This window comes from Hemicordylus capensis, chromosome 2, assembly GCF_027244095.1.
Source record: "Hemicordylus capensis ecotype Gifberg chromosome 2, rHemCap1.1.pri, whole genome shotgun sequence".
In the NCBI taxonomy this organism is placed as follows: domain Eukaryota; kingdom Metazoa; phylum Chordata; class Lepidosauria; order Squamata; family Cordylidae; genus Hemicordylus; species Hemicordylus capensis.
The window spans coordinates 19,567,299-19,594,846 of NC_069658.1; the positions used below are offsets into that span (position 1 = coordinate 19,567,299).

General features: G+C 43.7%; 1 protein-coding gene and 1 long non-coding RNA gene across 9 annotated transcripts; both read left to right on the top strand.

The window, feature by feature from the left end:
* Nucleotides 1-1,085: 1,085 nt before the first annotated feature.
* LOC128347259 (uncharacterized) lies at nucleotides 1,086-14,917 on the top strand. 3 transcript variants are annotated; one of them, XR_008317465.1, is made up of 4 exons: nucleotides 1,086-1,200; nucleotides 4,485-4,555; nucleotides 9,712-10,728; nucleotides 14,763-14,917. It is a non-coding gene; the product is annotated as an uncharacterized LOC128347259 (long non-coding RNA). The 3 variants fall into 3 exon arrangements; XR_008317464.1 differs by having other exon boundaries at nucleotides 9,712-10,693; XR_008317463.1 differs by having other exon boundaries at nucleotides 9,712-14,917.
* A 275-nt stretch (nucleotides 14,918-15,192) lies between these two features.
* LOC128347260 (uncharacterized) lies at nucleotides 15,193-26,946 on the top strand. Of its 6 annotated transcripts, none has more exons than XM_053301637.1 (11): nucleotides 15,193-15,730; nucleotides 17,653-17,766; nucleotides 18,278-18,497; nucleotides 18,592-18,669; nucleotides 18,756-19,882; nucleotides 21,105-21,218; nucleotides 21,305-21,424; nucleotides 21,749-21,769; nucleotides 21,910-21,969; nucleotides 22,141-22,248; nucleotides 22,367-26,946. In XM_053301637.1, the coding sequence occupies exons 6-11, from the start codon at nucleotides 21,164-21,166 to the stop codon at nucleotides 23,509-23,511; spliced, it is 1,509 nt and encodes a 502-aa protein (XP_053157612.1). In that variant the 5' UTR covers nucleotides 15,193-15,730; nucleotides 17,653-17,766; nucleotides 18,278-18,497; nucleotides 18,592-18,669; nucleotides 18,756-19,882; nucleotides 21,105-21,163; the 3' UTR covers nucleotides 23,512-26,946. The 6 variants fall into 6 exon arrangements, with proteins under 6 accessions (XP_053157612.1, XP_053157613.1, XP_053157608.1 ...); XM_053301638.1 differs by having other exon boundaries at nucleotides 15,193-15,340; XM_053301633.1 differs by lacking the exons at nucleotides 15,193-15,730; nucleotides 17,653-17,766; nucleotides 18,278-18,497; nucleotides 18,592-18,669; nucleotides 18,756-19,882 and having other exon boundaries at nucleotides 19,889-21,218.
* The last annotated feature ends 602 nt before the right edge of the window (nucleotides 26,947-27,548 follow it).

The window sequence follows — 27,548 nt, forward strand, 5'->3', positions numbered from 1 at the left end:
GTAGTAAAAGAGGCAAGGACAGGTTCAGACACTACACACAACCATAGTTTACTTTACCTTAACTATTTAGTTGACATGTCTGAATGCGCATCAGTCAACAAACAGTGGTTTATTTCGGGTAGTCAAACCACAATCTGAAGTCAAGGTTTGAAGTTGCTTTGTTTCCATGGTCTTGTGAAATTTCTGAACTCACAATCATGGTTTGATCTTGGTTTCTTGCAGTACTTATGCCCTTGCAGGACTTTCAAATAGGCTGGGTTCACAGTTAGCATGGAACCAGCAGTTTGGCCTAGCTGTTGCAGCCGCAAGCACGTATGTGAACCCTGCTTCTGATTTTGGAAATGATAAGCTGAGATTGGACGTGATGTGTGAACAGACCAATCTTGGTGTATTCTACTCTACTTGCAACATGGAACTGGACATCTGTCACCCATTCTAATCTCAGTTATAGAGGTCCGTTTCCGCACTGCAAGTAGGGTAGACTATGCTGAGATTGGTGGGTTCCTACATTATGCCAAATCTCGGCATATCGTTCTTGAAACCAGAAGCAGGCCTTGCTGGTACACCCAGGGTTGCGGCACCTCGGCTAAACTGCTGATTCTGTGCAATGTGTGATGCTGTCAAGCCTAGATCATCAGAGGTAAGAAGAAGGGGCAAGACCAAAACATGCCCAGGGCCCCAAGCATGCCCTCAGCTCTTGCCTGGGTTTCCCAGAGGCATCTAGTGGGCTACTGTGTGAAACAGAATGCTGGACTAGATAGGCCTTGGGCCTGATCCAGCAGGGCTATTCTTGTGTTCTGAAGCTGCAATAAGGCAATGCAAACCAAAATTTGGTGATAGTCTGTGGTGCCAATTCAATTCAGCCTTCATTAAAATAAACCATGGGCTGGTTCATATGGAACTGCAGGTCCAGTGGACCTGCAGTTCCATCCCCCCCCCCACTCTCCTGTCTGCATTCAGACCTACTGCAGTCTCACTGGCCTGCAGTCAGTGAGACTGCAGAGAGGCAAGGGAGCTGAAATAAAGACTTCCTTCTTTCTTGAAGGACAGCCCATGTAGCCAATAGGAGCCAGAGTGAGTGAGGAGCTTCCTCCCTCAACTCCGGTTGGAGGCAAAGGCAAACTGTGCTCCTGGATTGGACGTAACGAAGGTGCTGCCGAAATGCAGTTATCGGTGGCGTTAACTCACTACAGACCGAAGGTAACAAATGGATTATGGGGAGAAACCATGGGCCTATTTTTCCTTTAACTACAGTTTAAAAGAACTGTATGTTTGGCTTGGAAGTTTGGCTAGCGAAACTGGAGGTGAATAGACCTCCGGTTTCATGTTTTATCTGAATATGGCCCATGGTTCTGTATGATGTCTGAACTCACTGGCATAACAGTCTTTACAAAAATAATAATTAAATCCCTAAACTAACTTTTGAGAAGGATGGAGGTGGCAAGAACCCTAACCAATACCCATGCCACTAGCACAGATTTTGATGAAAACCATAACTTTTCATACTCTTGAACACAGTAGGCTTAAATAAAACCCCAAACTAAACTGAAACGTGTGTACACGGTTTTTTAGCAGAAGTGCACGCAGGCCCAGATTTACCCCGTGCAATTAAATGTGCTACTGTGCTATCTATCACTTCTCCTGTTGCCACATTGAGATCCATTCCTGATGAGATGGAAAGCCAGTTCCTGGATGAACTAGCTACTGATTCCTAGGAGATTCCATTGATTTTGGCATCATATACCCATTACCTAACTTGTGCTGAACCATATGGAGAGTCCTCTGTTGAATTTGGCATAATTACTAGGGTGAAACTAGGATGAATTTTGTTCCTCGCCCTCTTCAATTATATCCTAGATTGGCTCAGCCAGAGAACTCCAACTGATCATCTGGGCATAGCAATCTGCCCTCAGGACCCTAGCAGTGATTTAGCCAATGCCAACAAATGCAGCATCGTTGTATGTTAAAAGCACCGAGGGGAGCCCAAGTGGCAGGCAGCACCACTGATTCCTGATGCAAACGAATAGGGCTTAACGCTTACCCGGGGCGACAGCCTTCCCTGCAGACAGGGCCAGTCACCTAAATTACAGTGTTTGGAGGGGAAAGGGGGATTTAAATGTAACGGCTTGTATCTCACAGCTCAAAAGTAGGCAGCCTGGGGTGGAGGGGCCCTAAATAATAAACTCAAACCTTTTGTCAGCTAAATGCAATTTAGGATAGACGTTTGGAGTTTGCAGGAACTTTAGCTCTGAAGCGAAACTCTTGTCTGTGTTTCTCAAAGCTCCTACTGACAGACTGCAGTAATTTAGGGGTTCAGAGCTTGTAGGTTTAAAGTAAGCACGGCCAACTGGAAGCCCCAAGGCCAAATCCAGTCCATGACACAACTTTATCTGCCATCCCGCAGCCCTACCGAATTGGAAGCAAGGTGAGGTGAAAATGTTGTCCCGCATTTTCATCCCTAAGGACCAGAGAATTGCTTTCAAAAGTTGCAACTGAGCCCGTTTCAGTTCCTTTATTCTTCCATGGGTTGGCTTTGTTCTGCATTCCACCCGTACTAAATTCTGCTTTAAATAGGAGAGATTCCAATATTAATACTGGAACTGGAGTGGCCAGGTTCACACAACACGCAGAACCCTACTTGCAGTTTTGCTTACCCAGTTGTCTGATTGTGTGAACTCACATCAAGGCAGTAACCTGAGATTCATTAATGTTAGCAAGATTTGAAGCTGCCTTGCCAAACCAAGTGCTGCTCTAACTGAGGTGCACGTTATGCTCTGAGGTGCACTTTCATGCTCTTCATGAACCTCTGGCTCATTCCAGCTGTTGCTTTGCCATCAAGAACAATGGCTGTGAGGTGGCAGAAGGCAGGATGAGACAGCATATAGTGCCTCACTGGGAAGCACAGCCAGTGAGTGTACCTCTGGTTGTAGTGCCAACTTTAGGTTTCCTCCATATTTCAGGCTGGGGAAGCTCAGGCTCCGGTGATGTGTGAACCCACTTGTAGTTTCTCATAGTGTTCAGTTATTTCTGGTCTTTCGTATCTTTTTCCTGATGTTACCACCAGCTCGTCTGGTGGCTACTCAGAGGCGGGCCTTCTCTATAGTAGGGATGAGCCCGGACCGGTCCAGAGGCCATTTTGAAGGCCTCCGAACCGGTCCAGACTTGAGGGCAGTCCGGCACTGCTGTGGGGGGGCTCTTTAAGGACGGGGGAGGGTGTACTTACCCCCCCCCGCTGCGTTCCCCCCGCCGGCGCCTTCGTTCAGTAAAGCTTTTGGGGCGACAGGATACCTCCCAGACGCCCCTTCCTCCAGTCATCGTCAAAAGGCTACACAAAGCCTTTTGCGCATGCGCATGTCGTGCGCACACGTCACGTCTCCGTGTCACATGCACACGTCGCAGAGACGTGACGTGCGCGCGCGACGTGCGCATGCGCAAAAGGCTTTGTGAAGCCTTTTGACGATGACTGGGGGAAGGGGTGGCAGGGAGGTATCCTGCTGCCCCAAACGCTTTACTGAACGAAGGCGCCGGTGGGGGAAACGCGGCGGGGGGGGGGTAAGTACACCCTCCCCCGCCCTTAAAGAGCCTCCCACAGCAGTGCTGGACCGCCGGACCATGGTTCCGTGCACATACCTACTCTATAGCTGCTCCGGGGCTGTGGAATGTGCTCCCTGCGGAAATCCGTAATTTGAATTCTCTATTAGCCTTCAGGAGAGCCCTTAAAACGTATTTGTTTGGCCTGGATTTCCAGGGTTTTAAAATTGGTTGTAATATTTTAACCCAGTTTCAGGGTTTTTAATTACCGTATTTTATGGACTATAAGACTCACTTTTTTCCTCAAAAAATATCCGCCAAAATTCAGGAGCGTCTTATATGTTTTAACAGTTTAATATGTTAAAACTCTGAAAAACTGGATTAAAATTAAGGTGCGTCTTATAGTCCGTAGCGTCTTATAGTCCGTAAAATACGGTATTGCAATTGTTTAATTGTTGTTTTAAAATGTTTTTAAATTGTTAATTGTTGTTATGTTGTTTTTAATTTTTGTTTTAGCTCTTTACTGTTTTAATGGTTTGTTTTAATTGTAAACTGCCCTGAGCCATTTTGGAAGGGCGGTATAAAAATAAAATAAAATAAAATAAAATAAAATAAAATAAAATAAAATAATAATAATACTTCTGAAAAACACCATACAAAATGAATCTTGTGCAATCATGTTTAGATTGCCTTTTTGTGGTGTTTTATCAATGCATGTGCACATTGCTACAACATTGCACAAAAATAGACTTGATGCAACCACATGGGCAAACAAATTAAGGCTACTTTTTGTGCTAATCCACAAGCAGTGTTTAACCTGAAGGCTGGTTAAACACTGCACAAAAATAATTTTGATGTGATCATACATACTCCAAGGTCCCTTCCAACTCTCAAATTCTCATCATGTTCGCTTTTTGGCAATGTTTTATCAATATGCATGTGCTTATCTGCAGAGTCAGAAAAAAGTCACAAAGGATGTGAAGGAATGGAAACAGTGGTGGCATAAGATACGGCAACATCTAAGGTGAGACACCAAATTGACCTTTGCAAGCTTTGACAGTGGTGAGGAGGGTGGGCAGGAGGGAAAGTTGCTAGCAGCCTCTGCTTCCCTTCTTGTCCTTGCAAGGTTTGCCAAGCATGTGAGTAGAAGTGCTCCTTGCAAAGCTTGCAAGTGTCGGATTGGTCCAGAAGAACTGCTCCAATGAATGCAGTGGGGGGACCCCCCCACCACCCCTGCTGGTCTCCCAATAATCTGCCCCCTGAGGTGACCACCTTACCTTGCTTCATGAAAGGTCCACCCCGGAACTGGAAGGTGTGGCAAATTGTGCACACAGAGTGCGCGATACAAAACTTGGGAATAACCAGAATGGAGGATTTGTAGTGCCTTGGTTTCATTTTGGAAACAAGGTGGTTTGGAGTTGCAAGGAGGAATTTGGATGAGGAGCATTTCATAAGCATCCTTGTGAGCAAAAGGTATTCTGTAATTTTACATTTCAGCTCTCCTTGCGTCTTGTAAGCAAAGCCTTGGCCATGCACAAGTGAAACACATTGTCAGTATGGTGCAGAGCCAGCATGGTGCAGTGATCAAAATTATCCTGATTTTAAATGATCCTAGTAAGAGACTAGGATTATGGAGACCTGAGTTCAAATCCTTGTTCAGCCATGAAACTCACTGGGTAACTCTGGGCTAGTTGTTTATCTCTCAACCTAAACTAACTCATAGAACTGTTGTGAGGATAAACAATGACCACTCTGGGCTCCTTGGAGGAAGAATGGGATACAAAGGCAAAAATAAAATAAATAGAATAAATAAAAATGATCTCAAAGCTGTTATTGCCAGTTTTATTACAGAGCCCTGACTATGAAGGTGACAGATTAGATGGCAAAATGCAGTTCTGAGTGATTGTGCAGAGAACAGAATTAGAATCCGGAGAATAGAATTAAGAATCCAAAAGCTGACCATCCATGGTGTGCAGTGGGTATCCCAGTATTTTGTTTTGCTAATTCATGACTGGGAACACGTTGCCATTTTCTACCTGCTTCTTCCTCTGCAAGTAGAGTGGGAGTGGGGCACCCACGCTGGAAGTTTCCCACTGGTTTGCTGTTGAGACGACTTAGAGGATGTGATCCTACATCTTATAGCATTCACATGACCAATAGTTGCAGGAGTTCTGTGTGGAATTGCTGATCGAATACTCAACAGCAATTCAGATATTGTTTCCGCAGTGCTTGAAGGGAAAATACGAGAGAGGGATCGGGAGGCAAGCATAGTTCCTTCTTTCCTCCCAAAATATCTGGCTTAAGTGCCATTTTTTAAAAAGGCAGTGCCCTCCATATCCTCGCTATTTAATAAAAGGAAATTTAGCTTTTGGGGGGCTCAAGGCATGATCCTCCATGAAGCTGCACAGAGGTGATAAGATCCAGTGACGTCCCCGTGCCAGCACAAGGCACCAGCTCATCTTCCCCTGTTGATCTTGGGACCTGACTCCACTTCCATTGCCAGAGCAGCAGCTGCTTTGGGCACTTCTGTGTTGCTGCTTTGCCCAGCCCCTGCATGGCACAGCTGTGCAAAGCAAGGAGATTACATGGCCCCTGCCAAAGATGAGGACAGATCAGGTTCCCCTCTTACCACCTTTTACGGGCGTTTGGTGTGCCTCTTTTGCTCACAAGAGCTGCCGAGTCCAGCAGAAGTGTATACTAGCTGTAGGCTGGTTCATACATTTCCTGAGCAGTGTGGTTGCCCCATGGTGCCATCTTCCTGCATGGCTCCTACAGAAATGCATTTGTTACCCTAATGTGCTTCTGAATTTGTTGCTGTACCTGAATTCAGGAGGAAGCAGACATGAGCATTTTCCACCAACCCCTGGGCGGCCCTTTTTTGTTAGGTGTTGGGTCCTCATTTGTGAGATGTGGATCTGGAGACTGCCAGTCATGCTGTCATCACCTCCAGGATAAATTACTGCAATGCAATCTATGTGGTTCTCCCTTTGAAGACTGTTTGGAAGTTTTTGGTAGTGCAGAATGCACTACTTGGTGGTGTGGAGCGCACAAAGGATAGCCCACCAGTGCTTCACAACTGTAGCACAAAGGCCATGTCTGGGGATTCTGGGAGTTGTAGTCCAACAACATCTGGGGGCCCAAGGTTAAGAAACCCTGCTCTAAATATCTTAGGCTGAATATATGTCATAAGACTGCCTTCTCTCTAATTTCTTACTGTGATCTCCAGATTCAAATAGTAAAGGTCTCTGAATACCTGCTCTTGGGAGACTCATCACATAAGAACTTAAGAAGAACCTTGCTGGATCAGGTTCAAGGCCTATCTAGTCCAGCATCTTGTTTCCCGCAGTAGCCCACAGATGAGTGATCACTAGAAAGCAGGGACAATGCTTCTCAGCCTCCACGTATCCCACAATACACCGAGCGCCGACCACAGTGCATTGGGGGTTTCCCCCAGGAGACGGGCACTTTAGGCACTTGTCTCTGTGCAGTCACATGGCTGCAGAGCCTGGGTTAAGGGAGTGCTCGTGCCATTAACCCAGGCTGAAAGCTCATGCTCTTAACCCGGACTGTAAAGATGGGCTAGGATCAGGCATGAGCCTGGTGATTCTCATGCACAGCCTAAGCCAGGCTGGGCGTCAGTGTTCCCTCTAACAGGGATTCCCAGATGTTGTTGACTACAACTCCCAGAATCCCCAGCTGCAATGGCTTTTGTATGGGAATTGTGGGGATTGTAGTCAGCTACAATGGGAGAGGAGAGCTGGTCTTGTGGTAGCAAGCATGACTTGTCCCCTTAGCTAAGCAGGGTCTGCCCTGGTTGCATAATGGGAGACTAGAAGTGTGAGCACTGCAAGATATTCCCCTCAGGGGATGAAGCCACTCTGGGAAGAGCATCTAGGTTCCAAGTTCCCTCCTTGGAAGCATCTCCAAGATAGGGCTGAGAGAGATTCCTGCCTGCAACCTTGGAAAAGCCGCTGCCAGTCTGTGTAGACAATATTGAGCCAGATGGACCTATGTTCTGACTCAGTATCTGTCAGCTTCCTATGTTCCAACCACATCTGAGAATCCCTGTTAGAGGGAACACTGCTGGACGTCTGCAACCTGGTTCAGGCTGCACGTGAGAATAGCCTCACTGGATAGAATACAACAAGAAGGTATTTTAGTCCAGTTCTGACATGCTAGTTTTCTGTGTGAAGGAAGGTTTTCACTTTGGGAAATAATTTAAATGTGCCATCTCCCACCTGCAGTCTGAAGGAGCACAACAGCCTCAGGAAAGTTATACTACACTGTACTAGAGAAGATTCTTTAAAGAATCAGATTTTTTAAAAAACACCAAAACCTCCAAAACAATCTATTCCGATTCTTTAAAAGTCTGAATAAGGAAAAACTTATTCTTAAGCTCATTTTTGTAGCAAATGTAAGTTGTTGTTTTTAAACCGTTCTTTTGATGTATAACTGCTAATAGAATGTGACATTTATCCCAAAAAGATTACATTGATTCTGGGCTTGGTGTCAATGGAAAGAGCAGTGTGAGTAGCCTATGAGCCTACAAAGACCCCCGTGCATTTCCCAAATATAAAATATAAGTGCACCCACTCTCATTCCATTATGGACTCCATGGATAGAACATCTCTTGGGAAAAGACCAGCTCTTAACTGTACTTTCAGTTGATTCTCCAAAGGCAAGATTCTGCAAATAAAGGGAGACCCACTCCCCAGCCACTCCCCCTGTCACCAAAAAAGCAAGCCTAATTAGTGCTCGTCCATTGGAGAGGAAGCTGAACGCGTTGCTTCACCACTGCCAAATTACATTAAGGCCCAATTATTGATAAATGAAGAGTGGTTTGTGCTGGAGCCTGGCCTGCAGTCGGAGGAAATACATCTGTCATTTGGCCTGCACACGAGTCATTCATGTGTGGCATCGCATCCTGTGCATCTATCATGCATCTGTAGATTTTTGTTGAAATTCACCTAGCTGTCTAACTAGATTCGGTCCTGGATGCTTTGTACGTCGTGAGTATTTGGACTGGCAGATGCAATTCTAGACTGAAATGGTGCGTGACATGACTAGCTATCCTGCATATTAATTATGATCGAACCCCTAACAGCTGAAGGCTAAAAACTAATGGTCTGTTTTGCTATCTGTGGTTTCGTGTGTGTGTGTGTCTATGTTTGTATACGTCCCTTACATATAACAATTGCTCTCTTGCTCTGGGGCAGGTAGGAAACACCGCAGATCAATGGATCATTGTTATCGAGGGCATTTATTATTTCCGTGAAAATTAAAACAGAGGTGTTTGAAGCAGCGCAGTAAGAAACAAGAATGCCCCGCTTTTACCCTTATGCAAATTGTGAATTCTGTAAATTGGAAAAAAAAGTGAGTGGCAGGAACTAGGGCTAGGGGGTAGTGGGGTAGACCGTTTCATAAATCTTAAATTGCTAAAATAGTTTATTAATTCCATTGTCAAATGCAAATGGAAAACAAACATTTGTTAAGATGATAAAATTGTAATGTCTGCATGATTGTTTCGAAGCAGGCTCAGAGCCGTCAGCTCCAAGACTTATTTATCCTGCTGCACTAAAGTTTGATTTAAAGTTCATGTAATTTCATCATCTTATTGTAAGGAGAATTGAAAATAAATGTCACCTTCAAAGAGAAGAGCTAATGGAGTTTTCATGCTCCCCCCTCACCCAAAGTTCTGAGACAATATTCTGCAAGCAAGGCATTAATGAAAGTCTTGCCTGGACAAATTTCCCCCATACAATTTATTTCCTTTAGTCTGGTCATGTGGTCCTTATGCCTACCCATAGTTACATTTCATTAGTAGGGAGCTGGAAATTTGACAGTGTCCTGGGCAAAGTGACCTACCTGGATAAAAAGGACAATTCTGGATTTCCAGTTTACAAATTTGGCAAGATAGCTATTAGAAAGAAACTGATTCTTCTGCACATGAACTTTGGTTCTGCTTTTTCTTTGACAAGATGAAACACTAAAACCTGGGTGGGTTGTTTTTTGTTTTGTTTTGTTTTGTTTTGTTCAAAGGAAGAGCCCCCACATATGGCTTTGGAATGATATTATGGAGAAGCCCAGGTGCTTTTATGCCTTCACCTCCAGGTTCTCCCACCTGCATTATGACCCTGTTAACTTTCACAAAGTGGTAATTTTGCATTTTTGCATTTGCAGGAGAATATGCAGAACAGCACTTGCTGCCCGCTGACTTGTGCCTTCTCACAAAGAGATTTGTCTGGACAAGGATTTGGGTTCTTCTGATGTCACATTGTTATTTTCCAGCAAGCAGGGGCGAAAAAACATTGCACCCCCAGGCCCTAATAAAGACAGAAAACTTAACTGGAGAAAACTAGGGCCACTTTATTGGTATTACATGCATACAACCTGCAGCGAGGAATATACACTAACCAGAGTGTGGGTACTCCATCCATGTGGGTCAGCCCCATAAGGAGGACTGCTCCACAGCAGGGCAAAGGGCCATTTGCCGATTCAGCCAGGCACCAAGTCCTGACATCATTTCACTGCAGGGTTTTCCCTGCTGGGGGAGGGCAGCCTGACCCATCCCAACCCAAGCCTTACAACTCTGGGCGGTGAGCCAAGCCAACCTCCGTGTGGGGCTCCAGCCTAGCCCAGCGGGCTGAAAAACACTGAGGGGCTGTTCCTTGGCCCCCCTCCCACCTTAAATGGTCCTCCAGCCCAACACCGTTACCAAAATGACCTTTCCGAACCCTCACTCTCCTAAGTGAACAAAGATCTTATGTCCAGTGGAAGGAACCCCATCATAAAACTCAGTGAGAAGTAGGTGAAAAAAGACTGCACCTAAAGCCAACCAGGTGCAACCCCCCGCCCAAATCCTACTTGGCCCCAGATGGTGACTGGATAACCCTCGCTGCGTACAGGACAGGCGGATGGGTGCCTCACCACAGAGTGACTGGCAGCCACTGCAAGGAACCTGCTGCTTATTCAGGCACTTCCAGCATCAGATTGGCTGGCCCACATCATGTGTGATGGGAGGCCAGAGCATAACATGATTGGCCGGCCCAGGTCACATGGAAGGGGAGGCAAGATGGTGGCCTGTGTGCCTACCCATGGGGCTGGGTGCACAACCCCGACCCTCACCACACCACAAATTGCGGGGAGCGGCATTATTAGAGGAGTGAGGATTTTTCTATTCACTATATAATTACAGAAGTAAGATAACTAATGTAGTTAGTATGTTAATTAATCAAGCTTGTTTGACATTTTCAAACTTATTCAAACAATGGGCCAGATTCCCCTCGGGATATATTGTGCTCTTACACATGATCAGAAGGGGGTGGTTGCTAACTGAGGCCCTGCTAACTGAGCAAAGAGGCACCTTCTAAAGTGGTGATTCTCTTATATTTAGTAGGGGGAAATCAACTTTCCCTATCTAACAACAGCATAGCATCCCTCCAGTGGCTGTTGCTGGTGTCCACATGTTTCTTTTTAGATGGTGAGCCCTTTGGGGAAAGGGTATTATCTTATTTACATTACTTTTCTCTGTTTATTTTTCTTTGAGAACACCTGTTGAAAGGTGGTTTATAAATAGAAATAGTAGTAGTTTGAGGCCAGGAAGGGATCTTACCCTAAGACAGCCAAGCAGAGCCTCCAGTCCTTCCTAGGGTTTGCATCAGGCTGTTTCTTGGCAAGGAGTGAACTAGGGACATGCAAATCAATTTGTGACTGCATCAGTTTGACTCAAATCTGGTTGATTTGAGTGTTTTGACCTCAAATTGAATCACCCTTGAGGATGCTTACTAGATTTGAGGTAGAATCAAATCACCCTTGATTTGGGATCAAATCCATTCAGCTATTCGAGCCTCCATTTTGTCCCCAACGATCTCTATATTGTCCCCTCCAAGCTTCAGCCATCATTGCTGGGGTGGATTTTTACACATATTCCCAAAAATTCCTAAAAATCCACCCCTTCAACCAATTTCTTTGGGGGTTGGGTGGCAGTTGGCAACTTTGATGCCCCTTAGCCCTTAAAAACTCCACCAAATTGATTGGAATTTGAATTGAATCAAAGCAAATTTGAATCAAATTGACCCAGATTCAAGGGCAGCAGATTTGAGCTCAAATGGAATCAGGCTGAATTGAATTGCAAAAATTGATTTGTCCACATCCCAAGAGTAATCCTGGATTGGTCTATTTCTGCCAAATCCTATCAACATATCCACTCTACATTATTTTCTTGGAATGTACCCACTGTTACTCTTCAAGTCAGCTCCCATAGCTGTCCATGATACTGCAGAAGAACTGGCCTCTCCAACTGACTGGGCGGCTTCACATGTATTGGTGGCAGGTAAGTAGTAGATAACTGCGGGTTTCTAGTGAGCTTGTGCTCCTGGTTCTGCTGCCGCTTCTGTGTCCTTTGAATCCACCAACGTTGGCTGGACAATGTCGGGTTCCCTTTGCTGCCCAGTTCTCTGCCCAGCTTAAAATGTTGGTTACAAATTCTGGGCAGTGAAGGGAACCCAATATTCTCCACCTGACCAGGAGTGCTTGCTCATTTGGAACCATGTTTTCTCCTACTTGCTGCCATTATGTGTGAAGCTGTGCTGTCTACAGTTTTCCTGCCCCTGCAGTCCCTTCATCTCAATCTGTAAACATAGCAAGACATCATCTGAACCCACAGTGCTAGGAAACGGTCATGGAGAATTAGCAGTTTTTATGTTTTGTAATGTGATGATTTACTGCTGCTGGTTTGACTTGCTGTTTTGAATTCTGAATTTTAATGGTAGTGTTGAAAATATCATCTGTTCCTCCTTTTAACCATGGTTTTGTATTCTGCTGCTACTAGAGTTGTCATAGTTGGGTTTTGGATGCTGCTTTTGATTTTGATTTTTTTTAAGGAAATCAGCTTATAATATAAGAAAGGAAGATGATGGATTTGGGGGTTGGTGTAATGTCCAATCCTAATATACCCGTGGATATAACAGGATTATCTTCCTTGGAGGCCTTCAAGAGAGCCTTAAAGACCCATCTTTTTAGCCTGGCTTTTAATGATATCTAGTTCTAGTTTAAATACAGTTGGGGTTTATTTTTACTAGAATTGTTTTACTATGTGTTTCTGATTTTAATGTGAACTGCCCAGAGCCACTTTAGGAAGGATGGTATATAAATTGAATGAATGAATGAATGTGATCATTTGTGACATGATTGACTGACTGACTCTATCTGTCTATCTATCGGCTGATATATGTGTATCTAGGCGATGTACACAATTTAAAACATAACAAATATAAAACAGAGTAAAAAAATCAAACAACTTCACAGAATAAGAAGTTAAAACAATCTCATGGGATAAAAAACAATTAAACTAAAAACAGGTGTGTCTTGAGGGTCTTCCTAAAAGCAAAATGGAGAAAGAGATGCTCTTATTTTGACAGGGAGCATATTCCAAAGCTCCGGGGCAGCCACAGAGAAGGCTCATGTCCACTAGTTCATGTATTCATTTGGTCTAGCATTCCAATGAGCAAATTTGTGCAATGATTCCCCTCCAAAATTGAAAAGGGCACACCATACACATCAGGCCATGGCTGATATGGACCTCTTTGGGGGAGACTCACTTCGTATTATATGAGAGGGAAAGGGAATGTGCAACTCCTCCTCCTCCAGCATGTGAACCCTTAACTGCTGGTAATATGAAATGGGCTTGATCGCTTTTTCCACATTAAGCTCCACTCCTATTTACCTATGAAAACCAAGGAAGAAAACCAAGTGGGAGAACGCACCTTGGGATGCTCTTTTGCAGTGTGAGAGAAGCCATGCTACAAAAAATGCAGCCCAGAACAATTGCAATATACTCTTTAAACTAAGACCATCAAACACACACCCCTGCCCCCAACAATCATTTGTCCTGATGTGGCAAGAGAGATCTGCGTGTTTAAGTGGCCTTCTCCATGTATTGCTGAAGCAGATGCAGGTGGACATCTGGAGTCACCTGCCCATCTGTATCGGGATGCTCATCAAGTCTGGTTGCATTGGCTGTGTGCAACTTCTGATGCCAGCGGTGGCGCTTACATGTCTGCATCCTGGGTGCCCCAGTATTTATTTACACATGACTAGTTGCCTGCAACTGCAACTGGATCAAAGCCAAAATCTTTCTCTCTCTCTGATCCACAGCCATGCATGCTTTTTTTGTACTTTGAAACCAGCAAAGCAGAAATGAGATTAATGTGCCAACACTTTCCATACCAATGTTTTATCTAGGAAATTTGAGCCAGGAATGTTTTCTTGGTGGGGAGGGTTGGTTTCAAAGTTGTTTTTTTAAAGTGGCTTTGAGGGGGGGGAAAGAGTTAGGTTTTGACACAGTTACTTGGTGCCACATAAAAATTAAGTGACTCGAAGATCCTTTGGGGCCCTCGCACAGCTCCAACATTTGCTATACACACCTTTGCATCTCATTTTGTCATAAAGCACTTACTGCCTTTGGTGATGCTGTGGTTTTTAGGTGACCTCAGTAGCCCTCCTGTTATAAATCTCTATTGATCATGTATAGTACTCGAATGAATGGCAGTTTTTTATGTGGTGGGAATAATTGATTTACTTTTCCCTCCCCGTCCCCCGCACAACTATTATACTATAGGGTTATCAAGGGACAGAATAATAGCTCTTCGTGTAGCAATTATTTTTGCAAGGTACTGTACTCAGCTATGTTCAGGCATAATTACCTAGTAATCTGGTATGTAACTGCAAAGTATTATTTATTTATTTATTTATTTATTTATTTATTCAATTTCTATACCACCCTTCCAACAATGGCTCAGGGTGTTTTACACAGAGAAATGATAAATAAATAAGATGGATCCCTGTCCCCAAAGGGCTCACAATCTTAAAGAACACAAGATAGACACCAGCAACAGTCACTGGAGGTACTGTACTGGGGGTGAATAGGGCCAGTTACTCTCCCCCTGCTAAATAAAGAGAATCGCCATGTTAAAAGGTGCCTCTTTGCCAAGTTGGCAGGGGTTAATGTATAATATTTACACCTTGTAAAATAAAAGCAGGCATTTAAAAGTAGTAAATATTTTCCAGTTTTCCTTTAAAGTTTTCTCCGTGTTTCCCATCAGCCAATGGTGGGGTGTGTTTTCCTTCACCCAAACCTTCTTAATTGTGCCAGGTTTGTGCAAGTTATTATTTAACTTGCCATATCCAGGGAGCTTATCAGTTCACGTGATGTGCCTGCATTTTTATTCCAGATTCATTGGTAAGAGCAGCAAGGAGTATGACGGTGGTCTCTGAAGCACAAAGGATCTTCGTGTTTATTAGCGGTGCTGGGAGACCTTGGAAGAAGCAACACAGAAAGCAAACTCCCACGCCTAGGGATAGCATAATTAAATTCAATGAAGCTGTTCTCTTCTCTTCTTCTCCTGATGATCACGGGGGTGGGTGAGAAATGGCCCCTTCAGAGTTCACATCAGGCCCATTCCATATTGCCCGTAGCTTTCTGCACTTTGTCTAAGTGTTGCCTGACTACTGTTCCCATCTTTTTCAGATCTACTTTTTCATATATATCAGTATTGCAGCTCATGTTGTTGAAAGCCCATCATTCTGGAGAGGGGAGTTTTTGATAAAAGACCTTATTGCTCACTGTGAATGTAACGGGGGGGGGGGGGCGGTTAGGGGTATTTTGCCAATGGGGAGGTAGTATTTTTCTTTTCTTTTCTGTCCTTTCATAAGAACAGCCCTGCTGGATCAGGCACAAGGCCCATCTAGTCCAGCATCCCGTTCCACACAATGGCCCACCAGATGCCTCTGGGGAGCCCACAGGCAAGAGGTATGTGCATGCCCTCTCTCCTGCTGTTGCTCCCCTGCAACTGGTATTGAGAGGCGTTATGCCTCTGAGGCTATTGTGAGAGTTCTTGAGAAGTGGGGAGGGGTATATACTGTAAGTCTAAGCTATGTGATTGGAAACATACCTTTCTCCATCCAAATAGATTGGGGTGCATCAGCACATTTTTGGTTGTGGCTGCTTTTACTTGAATAACCTTTGTTATGGTTGGTACCCAAGAAGTACATGTCTCTGTGGGCCTCCCCTTCCTTACCAGCTAATGGTGGACCTGGCCATAGATTGAGAGCCCTGCTTCAGGATCACTTTGAAGAAGTTGACATGAACTTTGCTTTCTGGTGCGGCAACTGGTCCTCCCAATTTAACCAATATATTAAGGTATTAGCTCCCCTGGGTTGTCACCTCCAACAAGCAACCAAAGATAAGCTCTGGAGAAGGGAATACATTGATTTGTTTTTTCTACTATTTAGAGACCCTGAGCTTAAAACTTTGGTAAAGGATGTTATTCTTACCACCCTGCTAAGGGAGGTGGAGCAATTTAAGTGGCCCAAGGCAGAGAAAAAAAGTTGTTCTAGTAAGAACTAATCAGCCTACTTTCCTTTCACTCTCTCTACAACTGGACTCAATTTGGATCAAATCGAGGTTCACAAGTTAGATCTCTTGCACCTCAAATGTTCATGCATCCACCATTTTGGATCAGGGTGGATGACATTGTTACAAACTACACCATTGAGGTGTCCCTGTGTGTCACTCACTACAATTGTATCAAATTTGGTTCAAATGGGTTAGACAGTCCTCAAGTTAGTGCTCCTGCACCTCAAAAGTTCACACATCCACCATCTTGGATCAAGGAGAATGACATCATCACAAATGACACCACTGGGACATTTCTGTGTGTCCATACAGCTGTAGAAAATTTGGTTCAAATCAGTTAGACTGTCCACAAGTTAGGGCACTTGCATGCCAAAAGTTTATGTGTCCGCTATCTTGACTTGGGTTGGATGACATTGTCACAATCTCTATTCTGTTGAGGTCTCCCTATGTATCCCTACAGCTGTAGCAAATTTGGTTCAAATCAGGTAAGCGGTTCACAAGTTAGCCCACTTGTGCCTCCAAAGTTTATGCATCCGCCATCTTGGATCAGGGTGGATGACATCATCACAAACTACACCGTTGAGGTGTCCCTGTGAGTCACTCACTGCAACTGTATCTAATTTGGTTTAAATCGGTTAGACAGTCCACAAATTGGCCCTCTTGTGCCTCAGATGTTCATATGGCCGCCATCTTGAATTGGAATGGATGACATCATCACACATCATGCCATTTGGCATCCCTATGTGTCCCTTCAGCTGTAGCAAATTTGGTTGAAATCGGTTAAGCGGTTCACAAGTTAGCCCACTTGTTCCTCAGAAGTTTACACATCTGCCATCTTGGATCAGGGTAGGTGACATCATCACAAACTATGCCATTGAGGAGTCCCTAATGTGTCCCTGCAACTTTACCCAATTTGGTTCATAATAGTCCAGGCGTTGCAAGGTTGATGGGCGAGGGGGGAACACATGGACACACATACACACACAGAATGCCAGGAGATCTCATAAGCCTACTAGAAAATAGGCTAAAAGTGGGATAACTGGGATTTTCCAAAAAATTGGAAAAGTGAAGAAATCCTACTTTCCCACCACCACGTCGGTGTTGTCCAACAGAGCTTTTTTGAGTGGTTCAGGGCCTCCTATGTGAGGGCCCCAAAGACCATCAAAGACAACTCTCAGCAGCCTGCTGTGATCAATTTGTGTTATATTTTGCAGATAAAATTGCTCGTATCCATTCTGACTTGGATGCTAACGTTTTTGCAGCACTGGAACTGGATGTTACGAATACACTGTCTGGTCTTGTTATATTGGATGGTTTTCAGATGTGTTGCCTGAGGAGGTGGACACAGTGATTGGAAGGCATACTTGACCCTTGCCTTTCATTGGTGAAGGCTGCTAGGGAGGGACTGGGTCCATAGGTGGCAGGAGTGGTGAATGCCTCCCTGAATCAGGGGAATGTGAGGTAAACTTGGTCTTAGACGGGGTTACTCTTGCCCTGAAAGACAAAGTCCACAGCTTGGGGGTGCTTCTGAACCCGATGCTGTCCTTGGAGGCACAGCACAGGTGGCAGTGGTGTGCAGAGGTGCTTTCTACCAGCTGTAGCTAGTACACTACCTGCTTCTATCAGTTGCAGCTAGTACACTAGCTGCAACTCTACTTGGAGAAACTGGACCTGACCTCTTTCACTCATGTTTTGGTAACATCCAGATTGGACTACTGCAATGTGCTCTATGTGGGGCTGCCCTTGAAGATGGTTTGGAAGCTTCAGCTGGTCCAGAATGCTGCTGCAAGGAAGCTCGTGGGCGCATGTCAGTAGTAGAGGTACGTACCTGCTGTCAAAAGCCATGTGCTTTTGTTTACAAACAAATGCACGAGGCTGGAGGATGATGTCATAGTGACATCACAGGGGTGGGGCGTGCAGCTGTCAAAATGTGCTGACATCACCGGAAATACATCACTGGATATGCGTCAGCGGAAATACGTCAGTGGAAATGGTCAGAGGAGACCCCCACATGGCCGGAAAAAGTCAGAAGTAGGGGTACGCCCTCACCTCGGAAGTTTGGCCACCACCTTCCACTCCTACCCCCAGAATATGTCCAGACATGTCCCGAAGGTGGGCATGTGACCCCTGTATGAACACACCTAGCCACCCTGGACCAATGGGAACAGGTTTCAGAAAAGGTCCGTGTGCGCAGGCGTGATAATGACCGGGTGGCCATTTTGTGTAAGTTTATTGGCTGAAACGGGGTCAAGTGATCCCTCTACGAACACGCCTGGCCATCCTGATTCTGTAGGAATAGTCCACGTCTCTCTGAGCCATTTTGTTTTGCAGACTCACTGTTTGTGCGATCATGGGTTCCCCAGAGAGATCCTTGGAGACTATTGTACAAGAAACAGATGTAAAGCTTAGCCCGAGAAAGTGGTATATTAGCACAAGTTCTGATGATGAGAAACTTCCGCCTGCCAAGCGTCCTGAAGAAGAAGCCCAAGAAGTTTATGAAATCTGGCAGGCAATCTTGGAGGATGCAGCTGTAGAATCTTTTGGAGCCTAGGTAAATAAGGAGTGTTGGTGTTACAGGACTGGGTGTATGAGAGAGATTCTCAGGGGGTGCAACTTAAAAAACTGTGTTCTTTTATTTTTCCCAGGAGGGTGAGGACCAATGTCTTGACACACACCCTCTAGCAATGTGGAACTATACAGAGCCAGGGAACATGCATATCAGGGTGCGTATGGAGAATTTGGGTGGGGATATCTCTTTTTAAAAAGAATGAAAGAAAAGGTAATAACAGCATACCTTCCCCTCCTACAGAACCCTCCTGCAGTGAGAACGCATCAACCCAGTCATGTTACTATGCAGAATTTCCTAGGATTTCAAATGAATGATTCAGATTACATACCAGCAAGGAAAAGGAAGGCTGCTATGAAGGGGCTCGTGAGAGAGGGGGTATATGGAATTTTAAAATACTGTCTGAAGAATTACATGCATGATTCATGCTACGGGTGTATGGTTCAAGCAGGGGGTCAAGACTCACATGAATGTGTCACCTGGACTGAAAGAAATATTTCCAGATTTATTAGAATATTGTCTTCAAGGATGTGTGTGAAAGCAGTGCTCCACATAATCATTATAATTGGTTATAGTCTGAAAATGCTAATGCTGACTAATGAAACAGTGGATCAGACTCTAAATCTCATCACCAGAGTCAAGGATTCTGATGACCCGAAGGTGGTGTTAGAAGCTATCCTGCACCAGAAAGATTCCAGAATGCTCTCTTTTGTAAACTGTGTCCTCGAAAAAAGAGAGTACAGACAATTTCTTGTTCCAGAGGTAGCTGTATAAATTCCCTTGCAAAAGTCTATATGTAGTATTTAACACTGCTGCATTCCTGTGGTGTTGTGTTTTTTTTGTCAGCACATCCTTAACATGATCTCTGTGATAGAAAGACAGCTTCAGACTGCATCTGTTTTTCTATTAAATGCTGTTTTATTATGTATCATTTCATAAAAATAAAAACAGGGATGACTCTAAATAAATGTCTGATTTATTTTTGTTGGGTGTAGCTTATTTCTGGCTTATTTTACGAGGGAGGGTGAGGTTGAGGGACCTGAGCCACTGGCAAGATGAGTCAGAAGAGTTCATCAGATGATAAGGCAGCAGAAGCAAAGAAGAAATAAGGCACTGGCTTCTAGTTGCCAGATCTAAGGGGTCTACTCATGAGTCGAATGGGCTGTAACCGAAAATTTGGCTTTAAAAAGGCCAAACTGGTAACCCACTGTTAGATGCAACCTCTCATCAGCATGCACGAGCCAATCAGCATGCATGAGGCAATCAGCGACCATGAGTCAAACTGATAAAATTACTGTGAGGCAGGAAAGCCCTCTCTTTCATTCTGAAAACTGCAGCAGGAGCAACATCAGCAGAAAAAGAATACCAAGGTATGAATAGCAGTCCCACCCCACCCCCCCTTTTTAGTTTAAAAAACAATCTGGAAAGTATTAATTTTAAATTGATCCCTTGTTTGTAGTTTAAAGGAGGATTTATATGGTTTTACAATGTATGCAAATCTATTTTTCTATGTGATTCTTTGCTAGTTTTAGCATTTTCTTTTCTTCTTTAAATGGAGGTTTATATGCTTCACTCAATGTAATCTATTTTCTATATGATCCAATCTATTTTTCTATTTGAACCTCTATTTGAACCTTTGCTAGTTTTAGCAATTTCTTAAGGGTCATGTGTTGGGCAGAGATTAGTCTTTGAATCTGCTTGCTAGTTTTAGCAATTTCTTTTTAAAAATTTCTCTGATGGGTAAGGGTCAGCTACTCACAACCCTTCCATGCTGTAGGGAATCTTAGCCACAGGGTCTTTTTTAAAATTAAAACACTCACATTTTTATTTTTAAATTTTTATTCTGAAAGCACATATTTACACAGGCAGTATTATATATAGCATTTTTAATGTATGCCTCAAGATCTGTAGAAATCTAGTATTCCAAGGGCGAATTCTGTTCTCTGCAAAACAACTCTCCTGCAACAAAATAAACAAACAAATAAATAAACAGGGTCATGCACGCACAACTCACAATCATGTAAATTGCTTAAATTAAATACACTCACCCAGCACACATGTTCAATCCACCCAGTCCTCACAATGTAATCTGTAATAAAAAGGGCCATCCTGTCCGTGATTTGCTGGTTCACCGCAGGACATAGATGTTTTGTAAGACTTTTTGTAAGCAATCTGCCGAAGAGAAATATTGTTAAAAATCCACCCTTCTTGATTTTTTCATCTGCAAATTCTGCAGCCATCACGGACGTGAAAAAGTTCTCAATATCTATCATGCTGTTAGGGTGTAGAGAGTCCATTTGGGGGCTTAGGTCGGCCTCAATTTTAAGTAGCAAGCGTCTTATTCCCTCCGGTTCTGGTTTTCCACAGGCCTGTTGTATACATTCCCTAGCCAGAGCATAAATCTGATACTTTTTCATTGGCTACCGTTTAGGCTTCTGGTTAGGGAGGATATGTCTGAACATGTCCCTGCCTGAATCTCTTTGTATATTCAACAGCACTCCCCCCCCCAAAAAAAAAACAACAAAGAAAGAAATGGTTGGGGAGGGCAGGGCAGGATATGTCTGAACATGTCCCTGCCTCTTTTTAAAATAGTCAACAGCACTCACCAAAAGAAAGAAAGAAGAAGAAGAAGAAGAAATGGTTCCCCAAAGATGATGAGCATTATGGATGAAGAATTGAGCGCCCTCGAGATCTCTGAAGATAATGGTATGGATATATTCTACTCTTTTTTAGATTGTTTGAAAATGTTATGAAGATGTATACATGTCTCATTTATATTTGATGTTCTGCAGAAGGGCCTGTTCAACCCCGTCAGGCTGAGAGAGCCACTTTTTCACTCTCAAAGGCTTTGGACCCATATCTCATCCCAAAGGAGGTTCTCACAACTCAGGCAGTTAGAAACACAGTACCTGGTAAAATACATTTTTAAAAATTAAAAATAAAAATCTAGATGAGCACAGTTTGAAGGATTTTCTGAGTAAGACTACAGTATCTCTATATATTTTTTATTATTGTAGCCGGCATAGGCCAGAGATGTGATGATAATATAGGTAAGAACAGGGGCTCCCCCCCATGTAACATCTCATTCTAAAATTCAATAAATTGTGTATTATTTCTCTGTGTAAACCGCCCTGAGCCATTTTTGGAAGGGCGGTATAGAAATTGAATTATTATTATTATTATTACTATTATTATTATTATTAGTTTTGATTAATACAGACCTATGTTGTTCACAGTGGACCTGACAAATACCCAGGGTGAGTTGCAGAATCTGGCTGAGGTGCTCTAGAGGGTAAAATAGATTTTAATTTTTTTTAAAAAATGATCCTTGCAAAATGAACTCACCATGTGGAAACCTCTGACTAATTCTATCTACCCCCCCTACTTTTTTCTACAGAAGTATCTGAATCTGCCCCCATACGGCTAAATAGGTTGAAGAGAAAAGCAAAGAGTAAGGGTAGGAGAAAGAAAGAAAGAAAGAAAGAAAGAAAGAAAGAAAGAAAGAAAGAAAGAAAGAAACTCTTTTATTTTATTTACTTTTATGTAAAATAAAAGTGTCTCTTTTATAGCTTTTATTTACTCTGTGGATCATTTTATTAATAGTGCCATATGATTCCCTTGTCTGCAGATGTGGAATTCCAAGAACAGCAGCAACCCAAACACGAGACACTTGGAGGCTCCAACTTGGAGGGCCAGCCACCCTACAAAAAGCCCAGAAGGGTCTGCCAGGAACCTGGTAAGTCCTTTGCCACACCACATGACACACACGTTTGTGAGTTCAAAATCTCCCCTAGCAGTTGAGTTTTACTCCAGACATGCCTGCTGAGCTCCTGCCTCTGATCTATCTGTTTCAGAACATGAACCTGGGGTCCGTGATGAGGAGGCGCTGAATCTCTGTGCTAATGAGTTCTTGGCCAGCATGTCGCAGGCTACAGAATACATGCAAACATTAATAAAGAATAAGGCAGATGCCATAGAACGCATGACAGAGGCTGAGCAACATCGTGAGCAAGCAACACGCATCATTCGAAAAGAAAAGGACTTGGTTAGGGATATTACACATCAGCTGCAAACTCTAATAAAATGTGGAAGCACAATGTGTGATTTTGTAGACAGAAATAAAAAAGATCAACCTTACCCTGTCTGTATACAGGCGGGGGGAGGGGCCATGTCACACAGTCAACAAGAGGGTTCCGGGGATGATTCTGATATGGTGTCTGAGCCCCCTGTAGAGCCACATAGTGTTGCCGGCCATCAGATTACAGCCCCCAAGCAGTGTGGTACCCGCAATAGGTCCTCTCAAGGAGGCATGGCATCTGATGTTGGCATTGCAGTGGATTCCCAACCATTCTCTTCTGAAGAATCAGCAGGCTGTTCTGAAGAATGCCCCCCCCCCATGAATCTACAGTTTATTCAGCGTTATAATAGGAACTATGCACGCTTTAATGGGGTTGAAATGTATTATGAATTCAAGTTTGTGAATTTGGACAGAGTACACTCCTTTCGTGATGCACTATTGGGGATGTATTCTGCTGTTCAAAGGGTTCTGGACAATATAAACAACCATATAGAACCAGGGGACTTTGTACAGCTCAGATTGCGAGGGCCAGGGATTTCAAAGCCCCTTTACTCTGCAAGGAAGCTGGCAGGGCATCTGAATGCTGAAACTTTCTTAAGTGCTATGTCTAACCTGCTTCAAAGTTATGCTCAAATTTTAGCTGATGGGGCATTAACAGTGGCTGTGATTGTCATTACACCTCCACGAGGAGCTGGGCTCAGGCATATAAAATCAATACCCTATAACAGCATTATACAGAAAAAGAGGCTGCACCTGATAGATGTACCCATGCCTAATACAGCACTCTGCTTTGCAGCGAGTCTCATGGCTGTTCTAGATGAGAGAGCTACAGCTACACAGATAAAAGAAGGTGCAAAAAAAAAAAACTGTACAGGGATCTTGGGTGGGCTGAGCAAAAAGAAGTGTCTTTTGCAGATGTGAAAACCATAGAGACTCACATGAAAGTCAATATTGTGGTTGTGCAATGGGATACTTCTGGATGGTGTGTTTTAAAAACTCCTGAACAGAAATACCTCAAAACGTGTTTTCTGTTACTTCATGATGTTCACTATTATGGGGTTAAGAACACCAAAGGTTTTTTTGGCTCCAGAAATTTTTGTTATGTCTGTTACACACCCTATGCACACCGCCATGACTGTTTGATGAAGTGCCACCTCTGTTTGGACACCGGGTGTGTAAAACATGTGGGGCGAATAATCAGATGCCCCAAATGCAAGATGCAGTGTAGATCACAAGAATGTTTAGGAAGGCATAAGAAGCTCTCTGCAATGGGGCGGGTAGAATGCATTCCATGTGAACTATGTGATAAGTGCTTCCATTATGTCGAGGCGGATCATGAAGATGAACGCCCCTGTAGGGGAAAACAGTGCCGTGTATGCTACGACTACCTTTGCCCTGGGGAAGAACACGAGTGTTACATTCCATGTTTACAGTACCCCAAGCTATCAGTAAAATATGTGTTTTATGACTGCGAATGCAGGCAGGAGGATGGTGTCCATGTGCCAAACTATATTTATGCCAGAGCTTTTGAAGGGGAGATGGTGGAGCCTGTTAAAGCATATCAAGAGAAACAGAAAGGCTGGAAAAAGTGGGGCCCCCAAGGGGAATATTGGGAATTTAAGGGGGACTCATGTTTGAATGAATTTGTAATAAAATTTACATCAGACTGTAGCTTTATGGGGTCCCGGTTTATAGCCCATAGTTCGAAGAGCTATGACGGAATCCTCATCTTGAGAGAGCTAATCAAAGAAGGTCTTGAGGTAGATCTGCTCACTCAGGGGGAATCAACTATGTATAACAGTTAAAAATAATGACATAAAATTTATAGATTCCCTATGCCATCTGCCCATGGCGCTAGCAAAGCTCCCCAAAGCTATGGGTTTTCAGGGTTGTAAGGGTTATTTCCCACATTTCTTTAATAAAAAAGAAAATGAGAGGTATATTGGGAATATGCCAGGACCCATGTACTATGGTGTGGACACTATGAAACCTGCAGATAGGGATGAATTCATGAAGTGGTATGAGGAAAACAAAACAAAAACATTTGACATGCAGAAGGAATTGGCCTATTACTGTCAGAAAGATGTAGACATCTTGATGCAGGCCTGTACAAAATATAGACATGAACTGGTTGAGATGACATGGGATGTAGTTGATAAACCTAAGGGGAAGAAAACTGTCAGGGTGCTGGTGGGTACTGACCCCTTCCAATACCCTACACTTGCTAGTGTGTGCTTAAGAATGTACCATTACAAGTATCTGAAGGATAAACAGATCATCATATCGGCCCCAGATAATTACCATAATCAGTGCAAAAGATTCTCAACTCTGTCCATTCAATGGTTGGAATACATGGCCCACAGGCAAAACATACATATTCAGCATGCTCTGAAAGGGGGTGAGTTTAAGGTTGATATTCCTCAGGAACTGCATGAGGCATCAGGGGGTGTTAAGACATATTATTTAGATGGCTATTCTGTGAATGGGGGAAAGAAATGTGCTTTTGAATTTAACGGGTGTTTTTATCATGGGTGTCTAACCTGTTATCCCGCACACAGACAACACCCTATGTTGTTGGAAACCTATGGTTTTCTCCACAATGCTAGTGAGAGGAAAGCAGATGTCTTAAAACGATTGGGGTTTAAAGTCCACTGTATATGGGAGCATGAGTGGACTGATATGGTCAAGGGGGATCAGAAGGTGATAGATTTTCTGAAGCAGCGGGAGTTTCCAGAACCTCTGGAACCTAGAGATGCGCTGTTTGGGGGCAATACAGGCTGTGTGCGTCTATATTATGAGGCGAAGGAGGGAGAACAGATTCATTACCCGGATTTTACCTCGCTCTATCCTTTTATTATGCGAAATCACCAGTTTCCTATAGGCCATCCTGAAGTAATTTATGACTATTTTAGGCCACTCTCTTAGTATTTTGGAATTGCCAAGGTGAAGGTTTACCCACCACACAGTCTCTTTCCCCCCGTCCTACCTGTCAAGGTGAACAGGAAGCTCATGTTTCCCCTGTGCAGGCTCTGTGCAGACTCACAACAGCTGGAGCACTGTAGCCACAATGATGAGAAAAGGGCGCTGGTGATGGGTACATGGTGCACAGTAGAATTGGAAGTTGCTGTGGCTAAAGGGTACAGGGTGGCACAGATCTATGAGGTTTGGCATTTTGAAAGGAGGCCTGACAGACTCTTTTCAGAGTACGTCGAAACATTTCTCCGGCTGAAGCAGGAATCTTCTGGCTACCCTGCAGAGTATGTTAGCAGGGTGGACAGAGAGAGATACATTGATGAGTATTATAAGAAAGAAGGGGTGTGTTTACGCCCTGAGATGATTGAAGCAAACCCTGCTAAACGCCAAATAGCCAAGCTTTTCTTAAATTCCCTGTGGGGGAAATTTGCTCAGAGGACAAACCTCCCTAGGACCTCCATAGTGAAAAAACCTGATGAGATTTTCCAATACCTCTTTGAGATAGTTATGAGGTCTCTATGTGTGAATTCCTTGATGATGATACATGTTGAGTGTCTTGGAAAGATGCAAAAGAACGTATAGTTCCGCCAGGTAACACAAATGTTTTTCTAGCGTGTTTTACAACATTGTATGCACACCTGCATTTGTACTCTATCATGGAGAAACTAGAGGAACAATGCCTGTACCATGACACAGATTCTGTGATTTATGTGTCTCGTGAGGGGGAGTACAATCCTCCCCTTGGAAACTTTTTAGGGGAGCTGACAAACGAACTGCCGTCAGACCAGTACATAACAGAGTTTGTGAGCACAGGTCCTAAATCTTATGGCTACAAGCTGTCTGGGGGTGCTTCGTGTATAAAAGTCAAAGGGATTACTCTGAATGTGTCTAGCTGTCAAATGATTAATTTTGCCAGTCTGAAAGATCTGGTTTTTGCCTACATTTTGGAACAGGATCCTGAATGTGAGATCGTGGTAGAGCAGAATGGTATAGTTAGAAATAAGAAGAGATGGCAGATAGAAACACGGCTTTTGAGGAAGACACAGAGAGTGGTATTTGATAAGCGTGTCATCATTGAGGATTTTAAGACTATACCATACGGGTATTAAAAATGGATGCTCGCTGGCAACAACCCTTCTCTTCCATCCTTGAAGGACCTAGTAACTGTGGTAAAACTTTTTTTCTAAAAAAAATGCTGGACAATGCACACAGTGTGGTATCTGTGATGCCTGAAAAAATTGTGTGGTGTTACTCTTGTTGGCAGCCTTTGTACAAACAAATGCTCTGTAAATACCCTATGATGACGTTTGTAGAAGGTATGCCTGAGAAAATTGATGATGATGACTTGTTACCCCCAAATAAAATCTGTTTTCTTGTTCTGGATGACCTGATGAGTGCTTCATCTGACAGTCAACAAATTGAATGCGCTTTCGCGGAGTTTGTTCACCACAGGAATCTGAGCGTTTTTCTCACCACACAGAATGTTTTCTACAAAGGGAAATCTGCCCGTACCATAAGCCTTAATGCCAAGTATATGGTGCTCTTTAAAAACCCAAGGGATAAATTACAGATCATTAATTTGGCACGCCAGATTTTTCCCGGGAATGTCAAGTATTTCACAGAGGCCTACCACGATGCCACACGGGAACCTTATGGTTACTTAGTTGTGGATTTAAAACCTAGAACTCCTGAGGATTATAGGGTCAGAATGGGTCTTTTCCCTCCTGACTGGCCTGTCGTATACATCAAGAAAAAACCACAGGGGGGATACAAAAGGGGGACACACTGATGCTTTCACAGGTATTCCTGTTAACCCACTGCACTGAGACATGTCTACCTGTGTGAAGAGAAACCTCACCCTCTTAAAACTCCTTATTAAGGCCTCACCACGTCAGAGGAAGGCCATACTATGTGCAGCTTCTGATGATTTAATATCAGCCATATCCGAGATTGCCCTGAACACCTTAAAAGGGAATATTCCATTG

Coding starts and splice junctions, on each gene's coding strand:
- LOC128347260 (XM_053301633.1), top strand. CDS start 21,080: ATGTCCCTGCCTCTTTTTAAAATAGTCAACAGCACTCACCAAAAGAAA. Junction 21,425..21,748: donor AGTTAGAAACACAGTACCTG/GTAAAATACATT, acceptor TGTTGTTCACAG/TGGACCTGACAAATACCCAG. Junction 21,770..21,909: donor GGACCTGACAAATACCCAGG/GTGAGTTGCAGA, acceptor TTTTTTCTACAG/AAGTATCTGAATCTGCCCCC.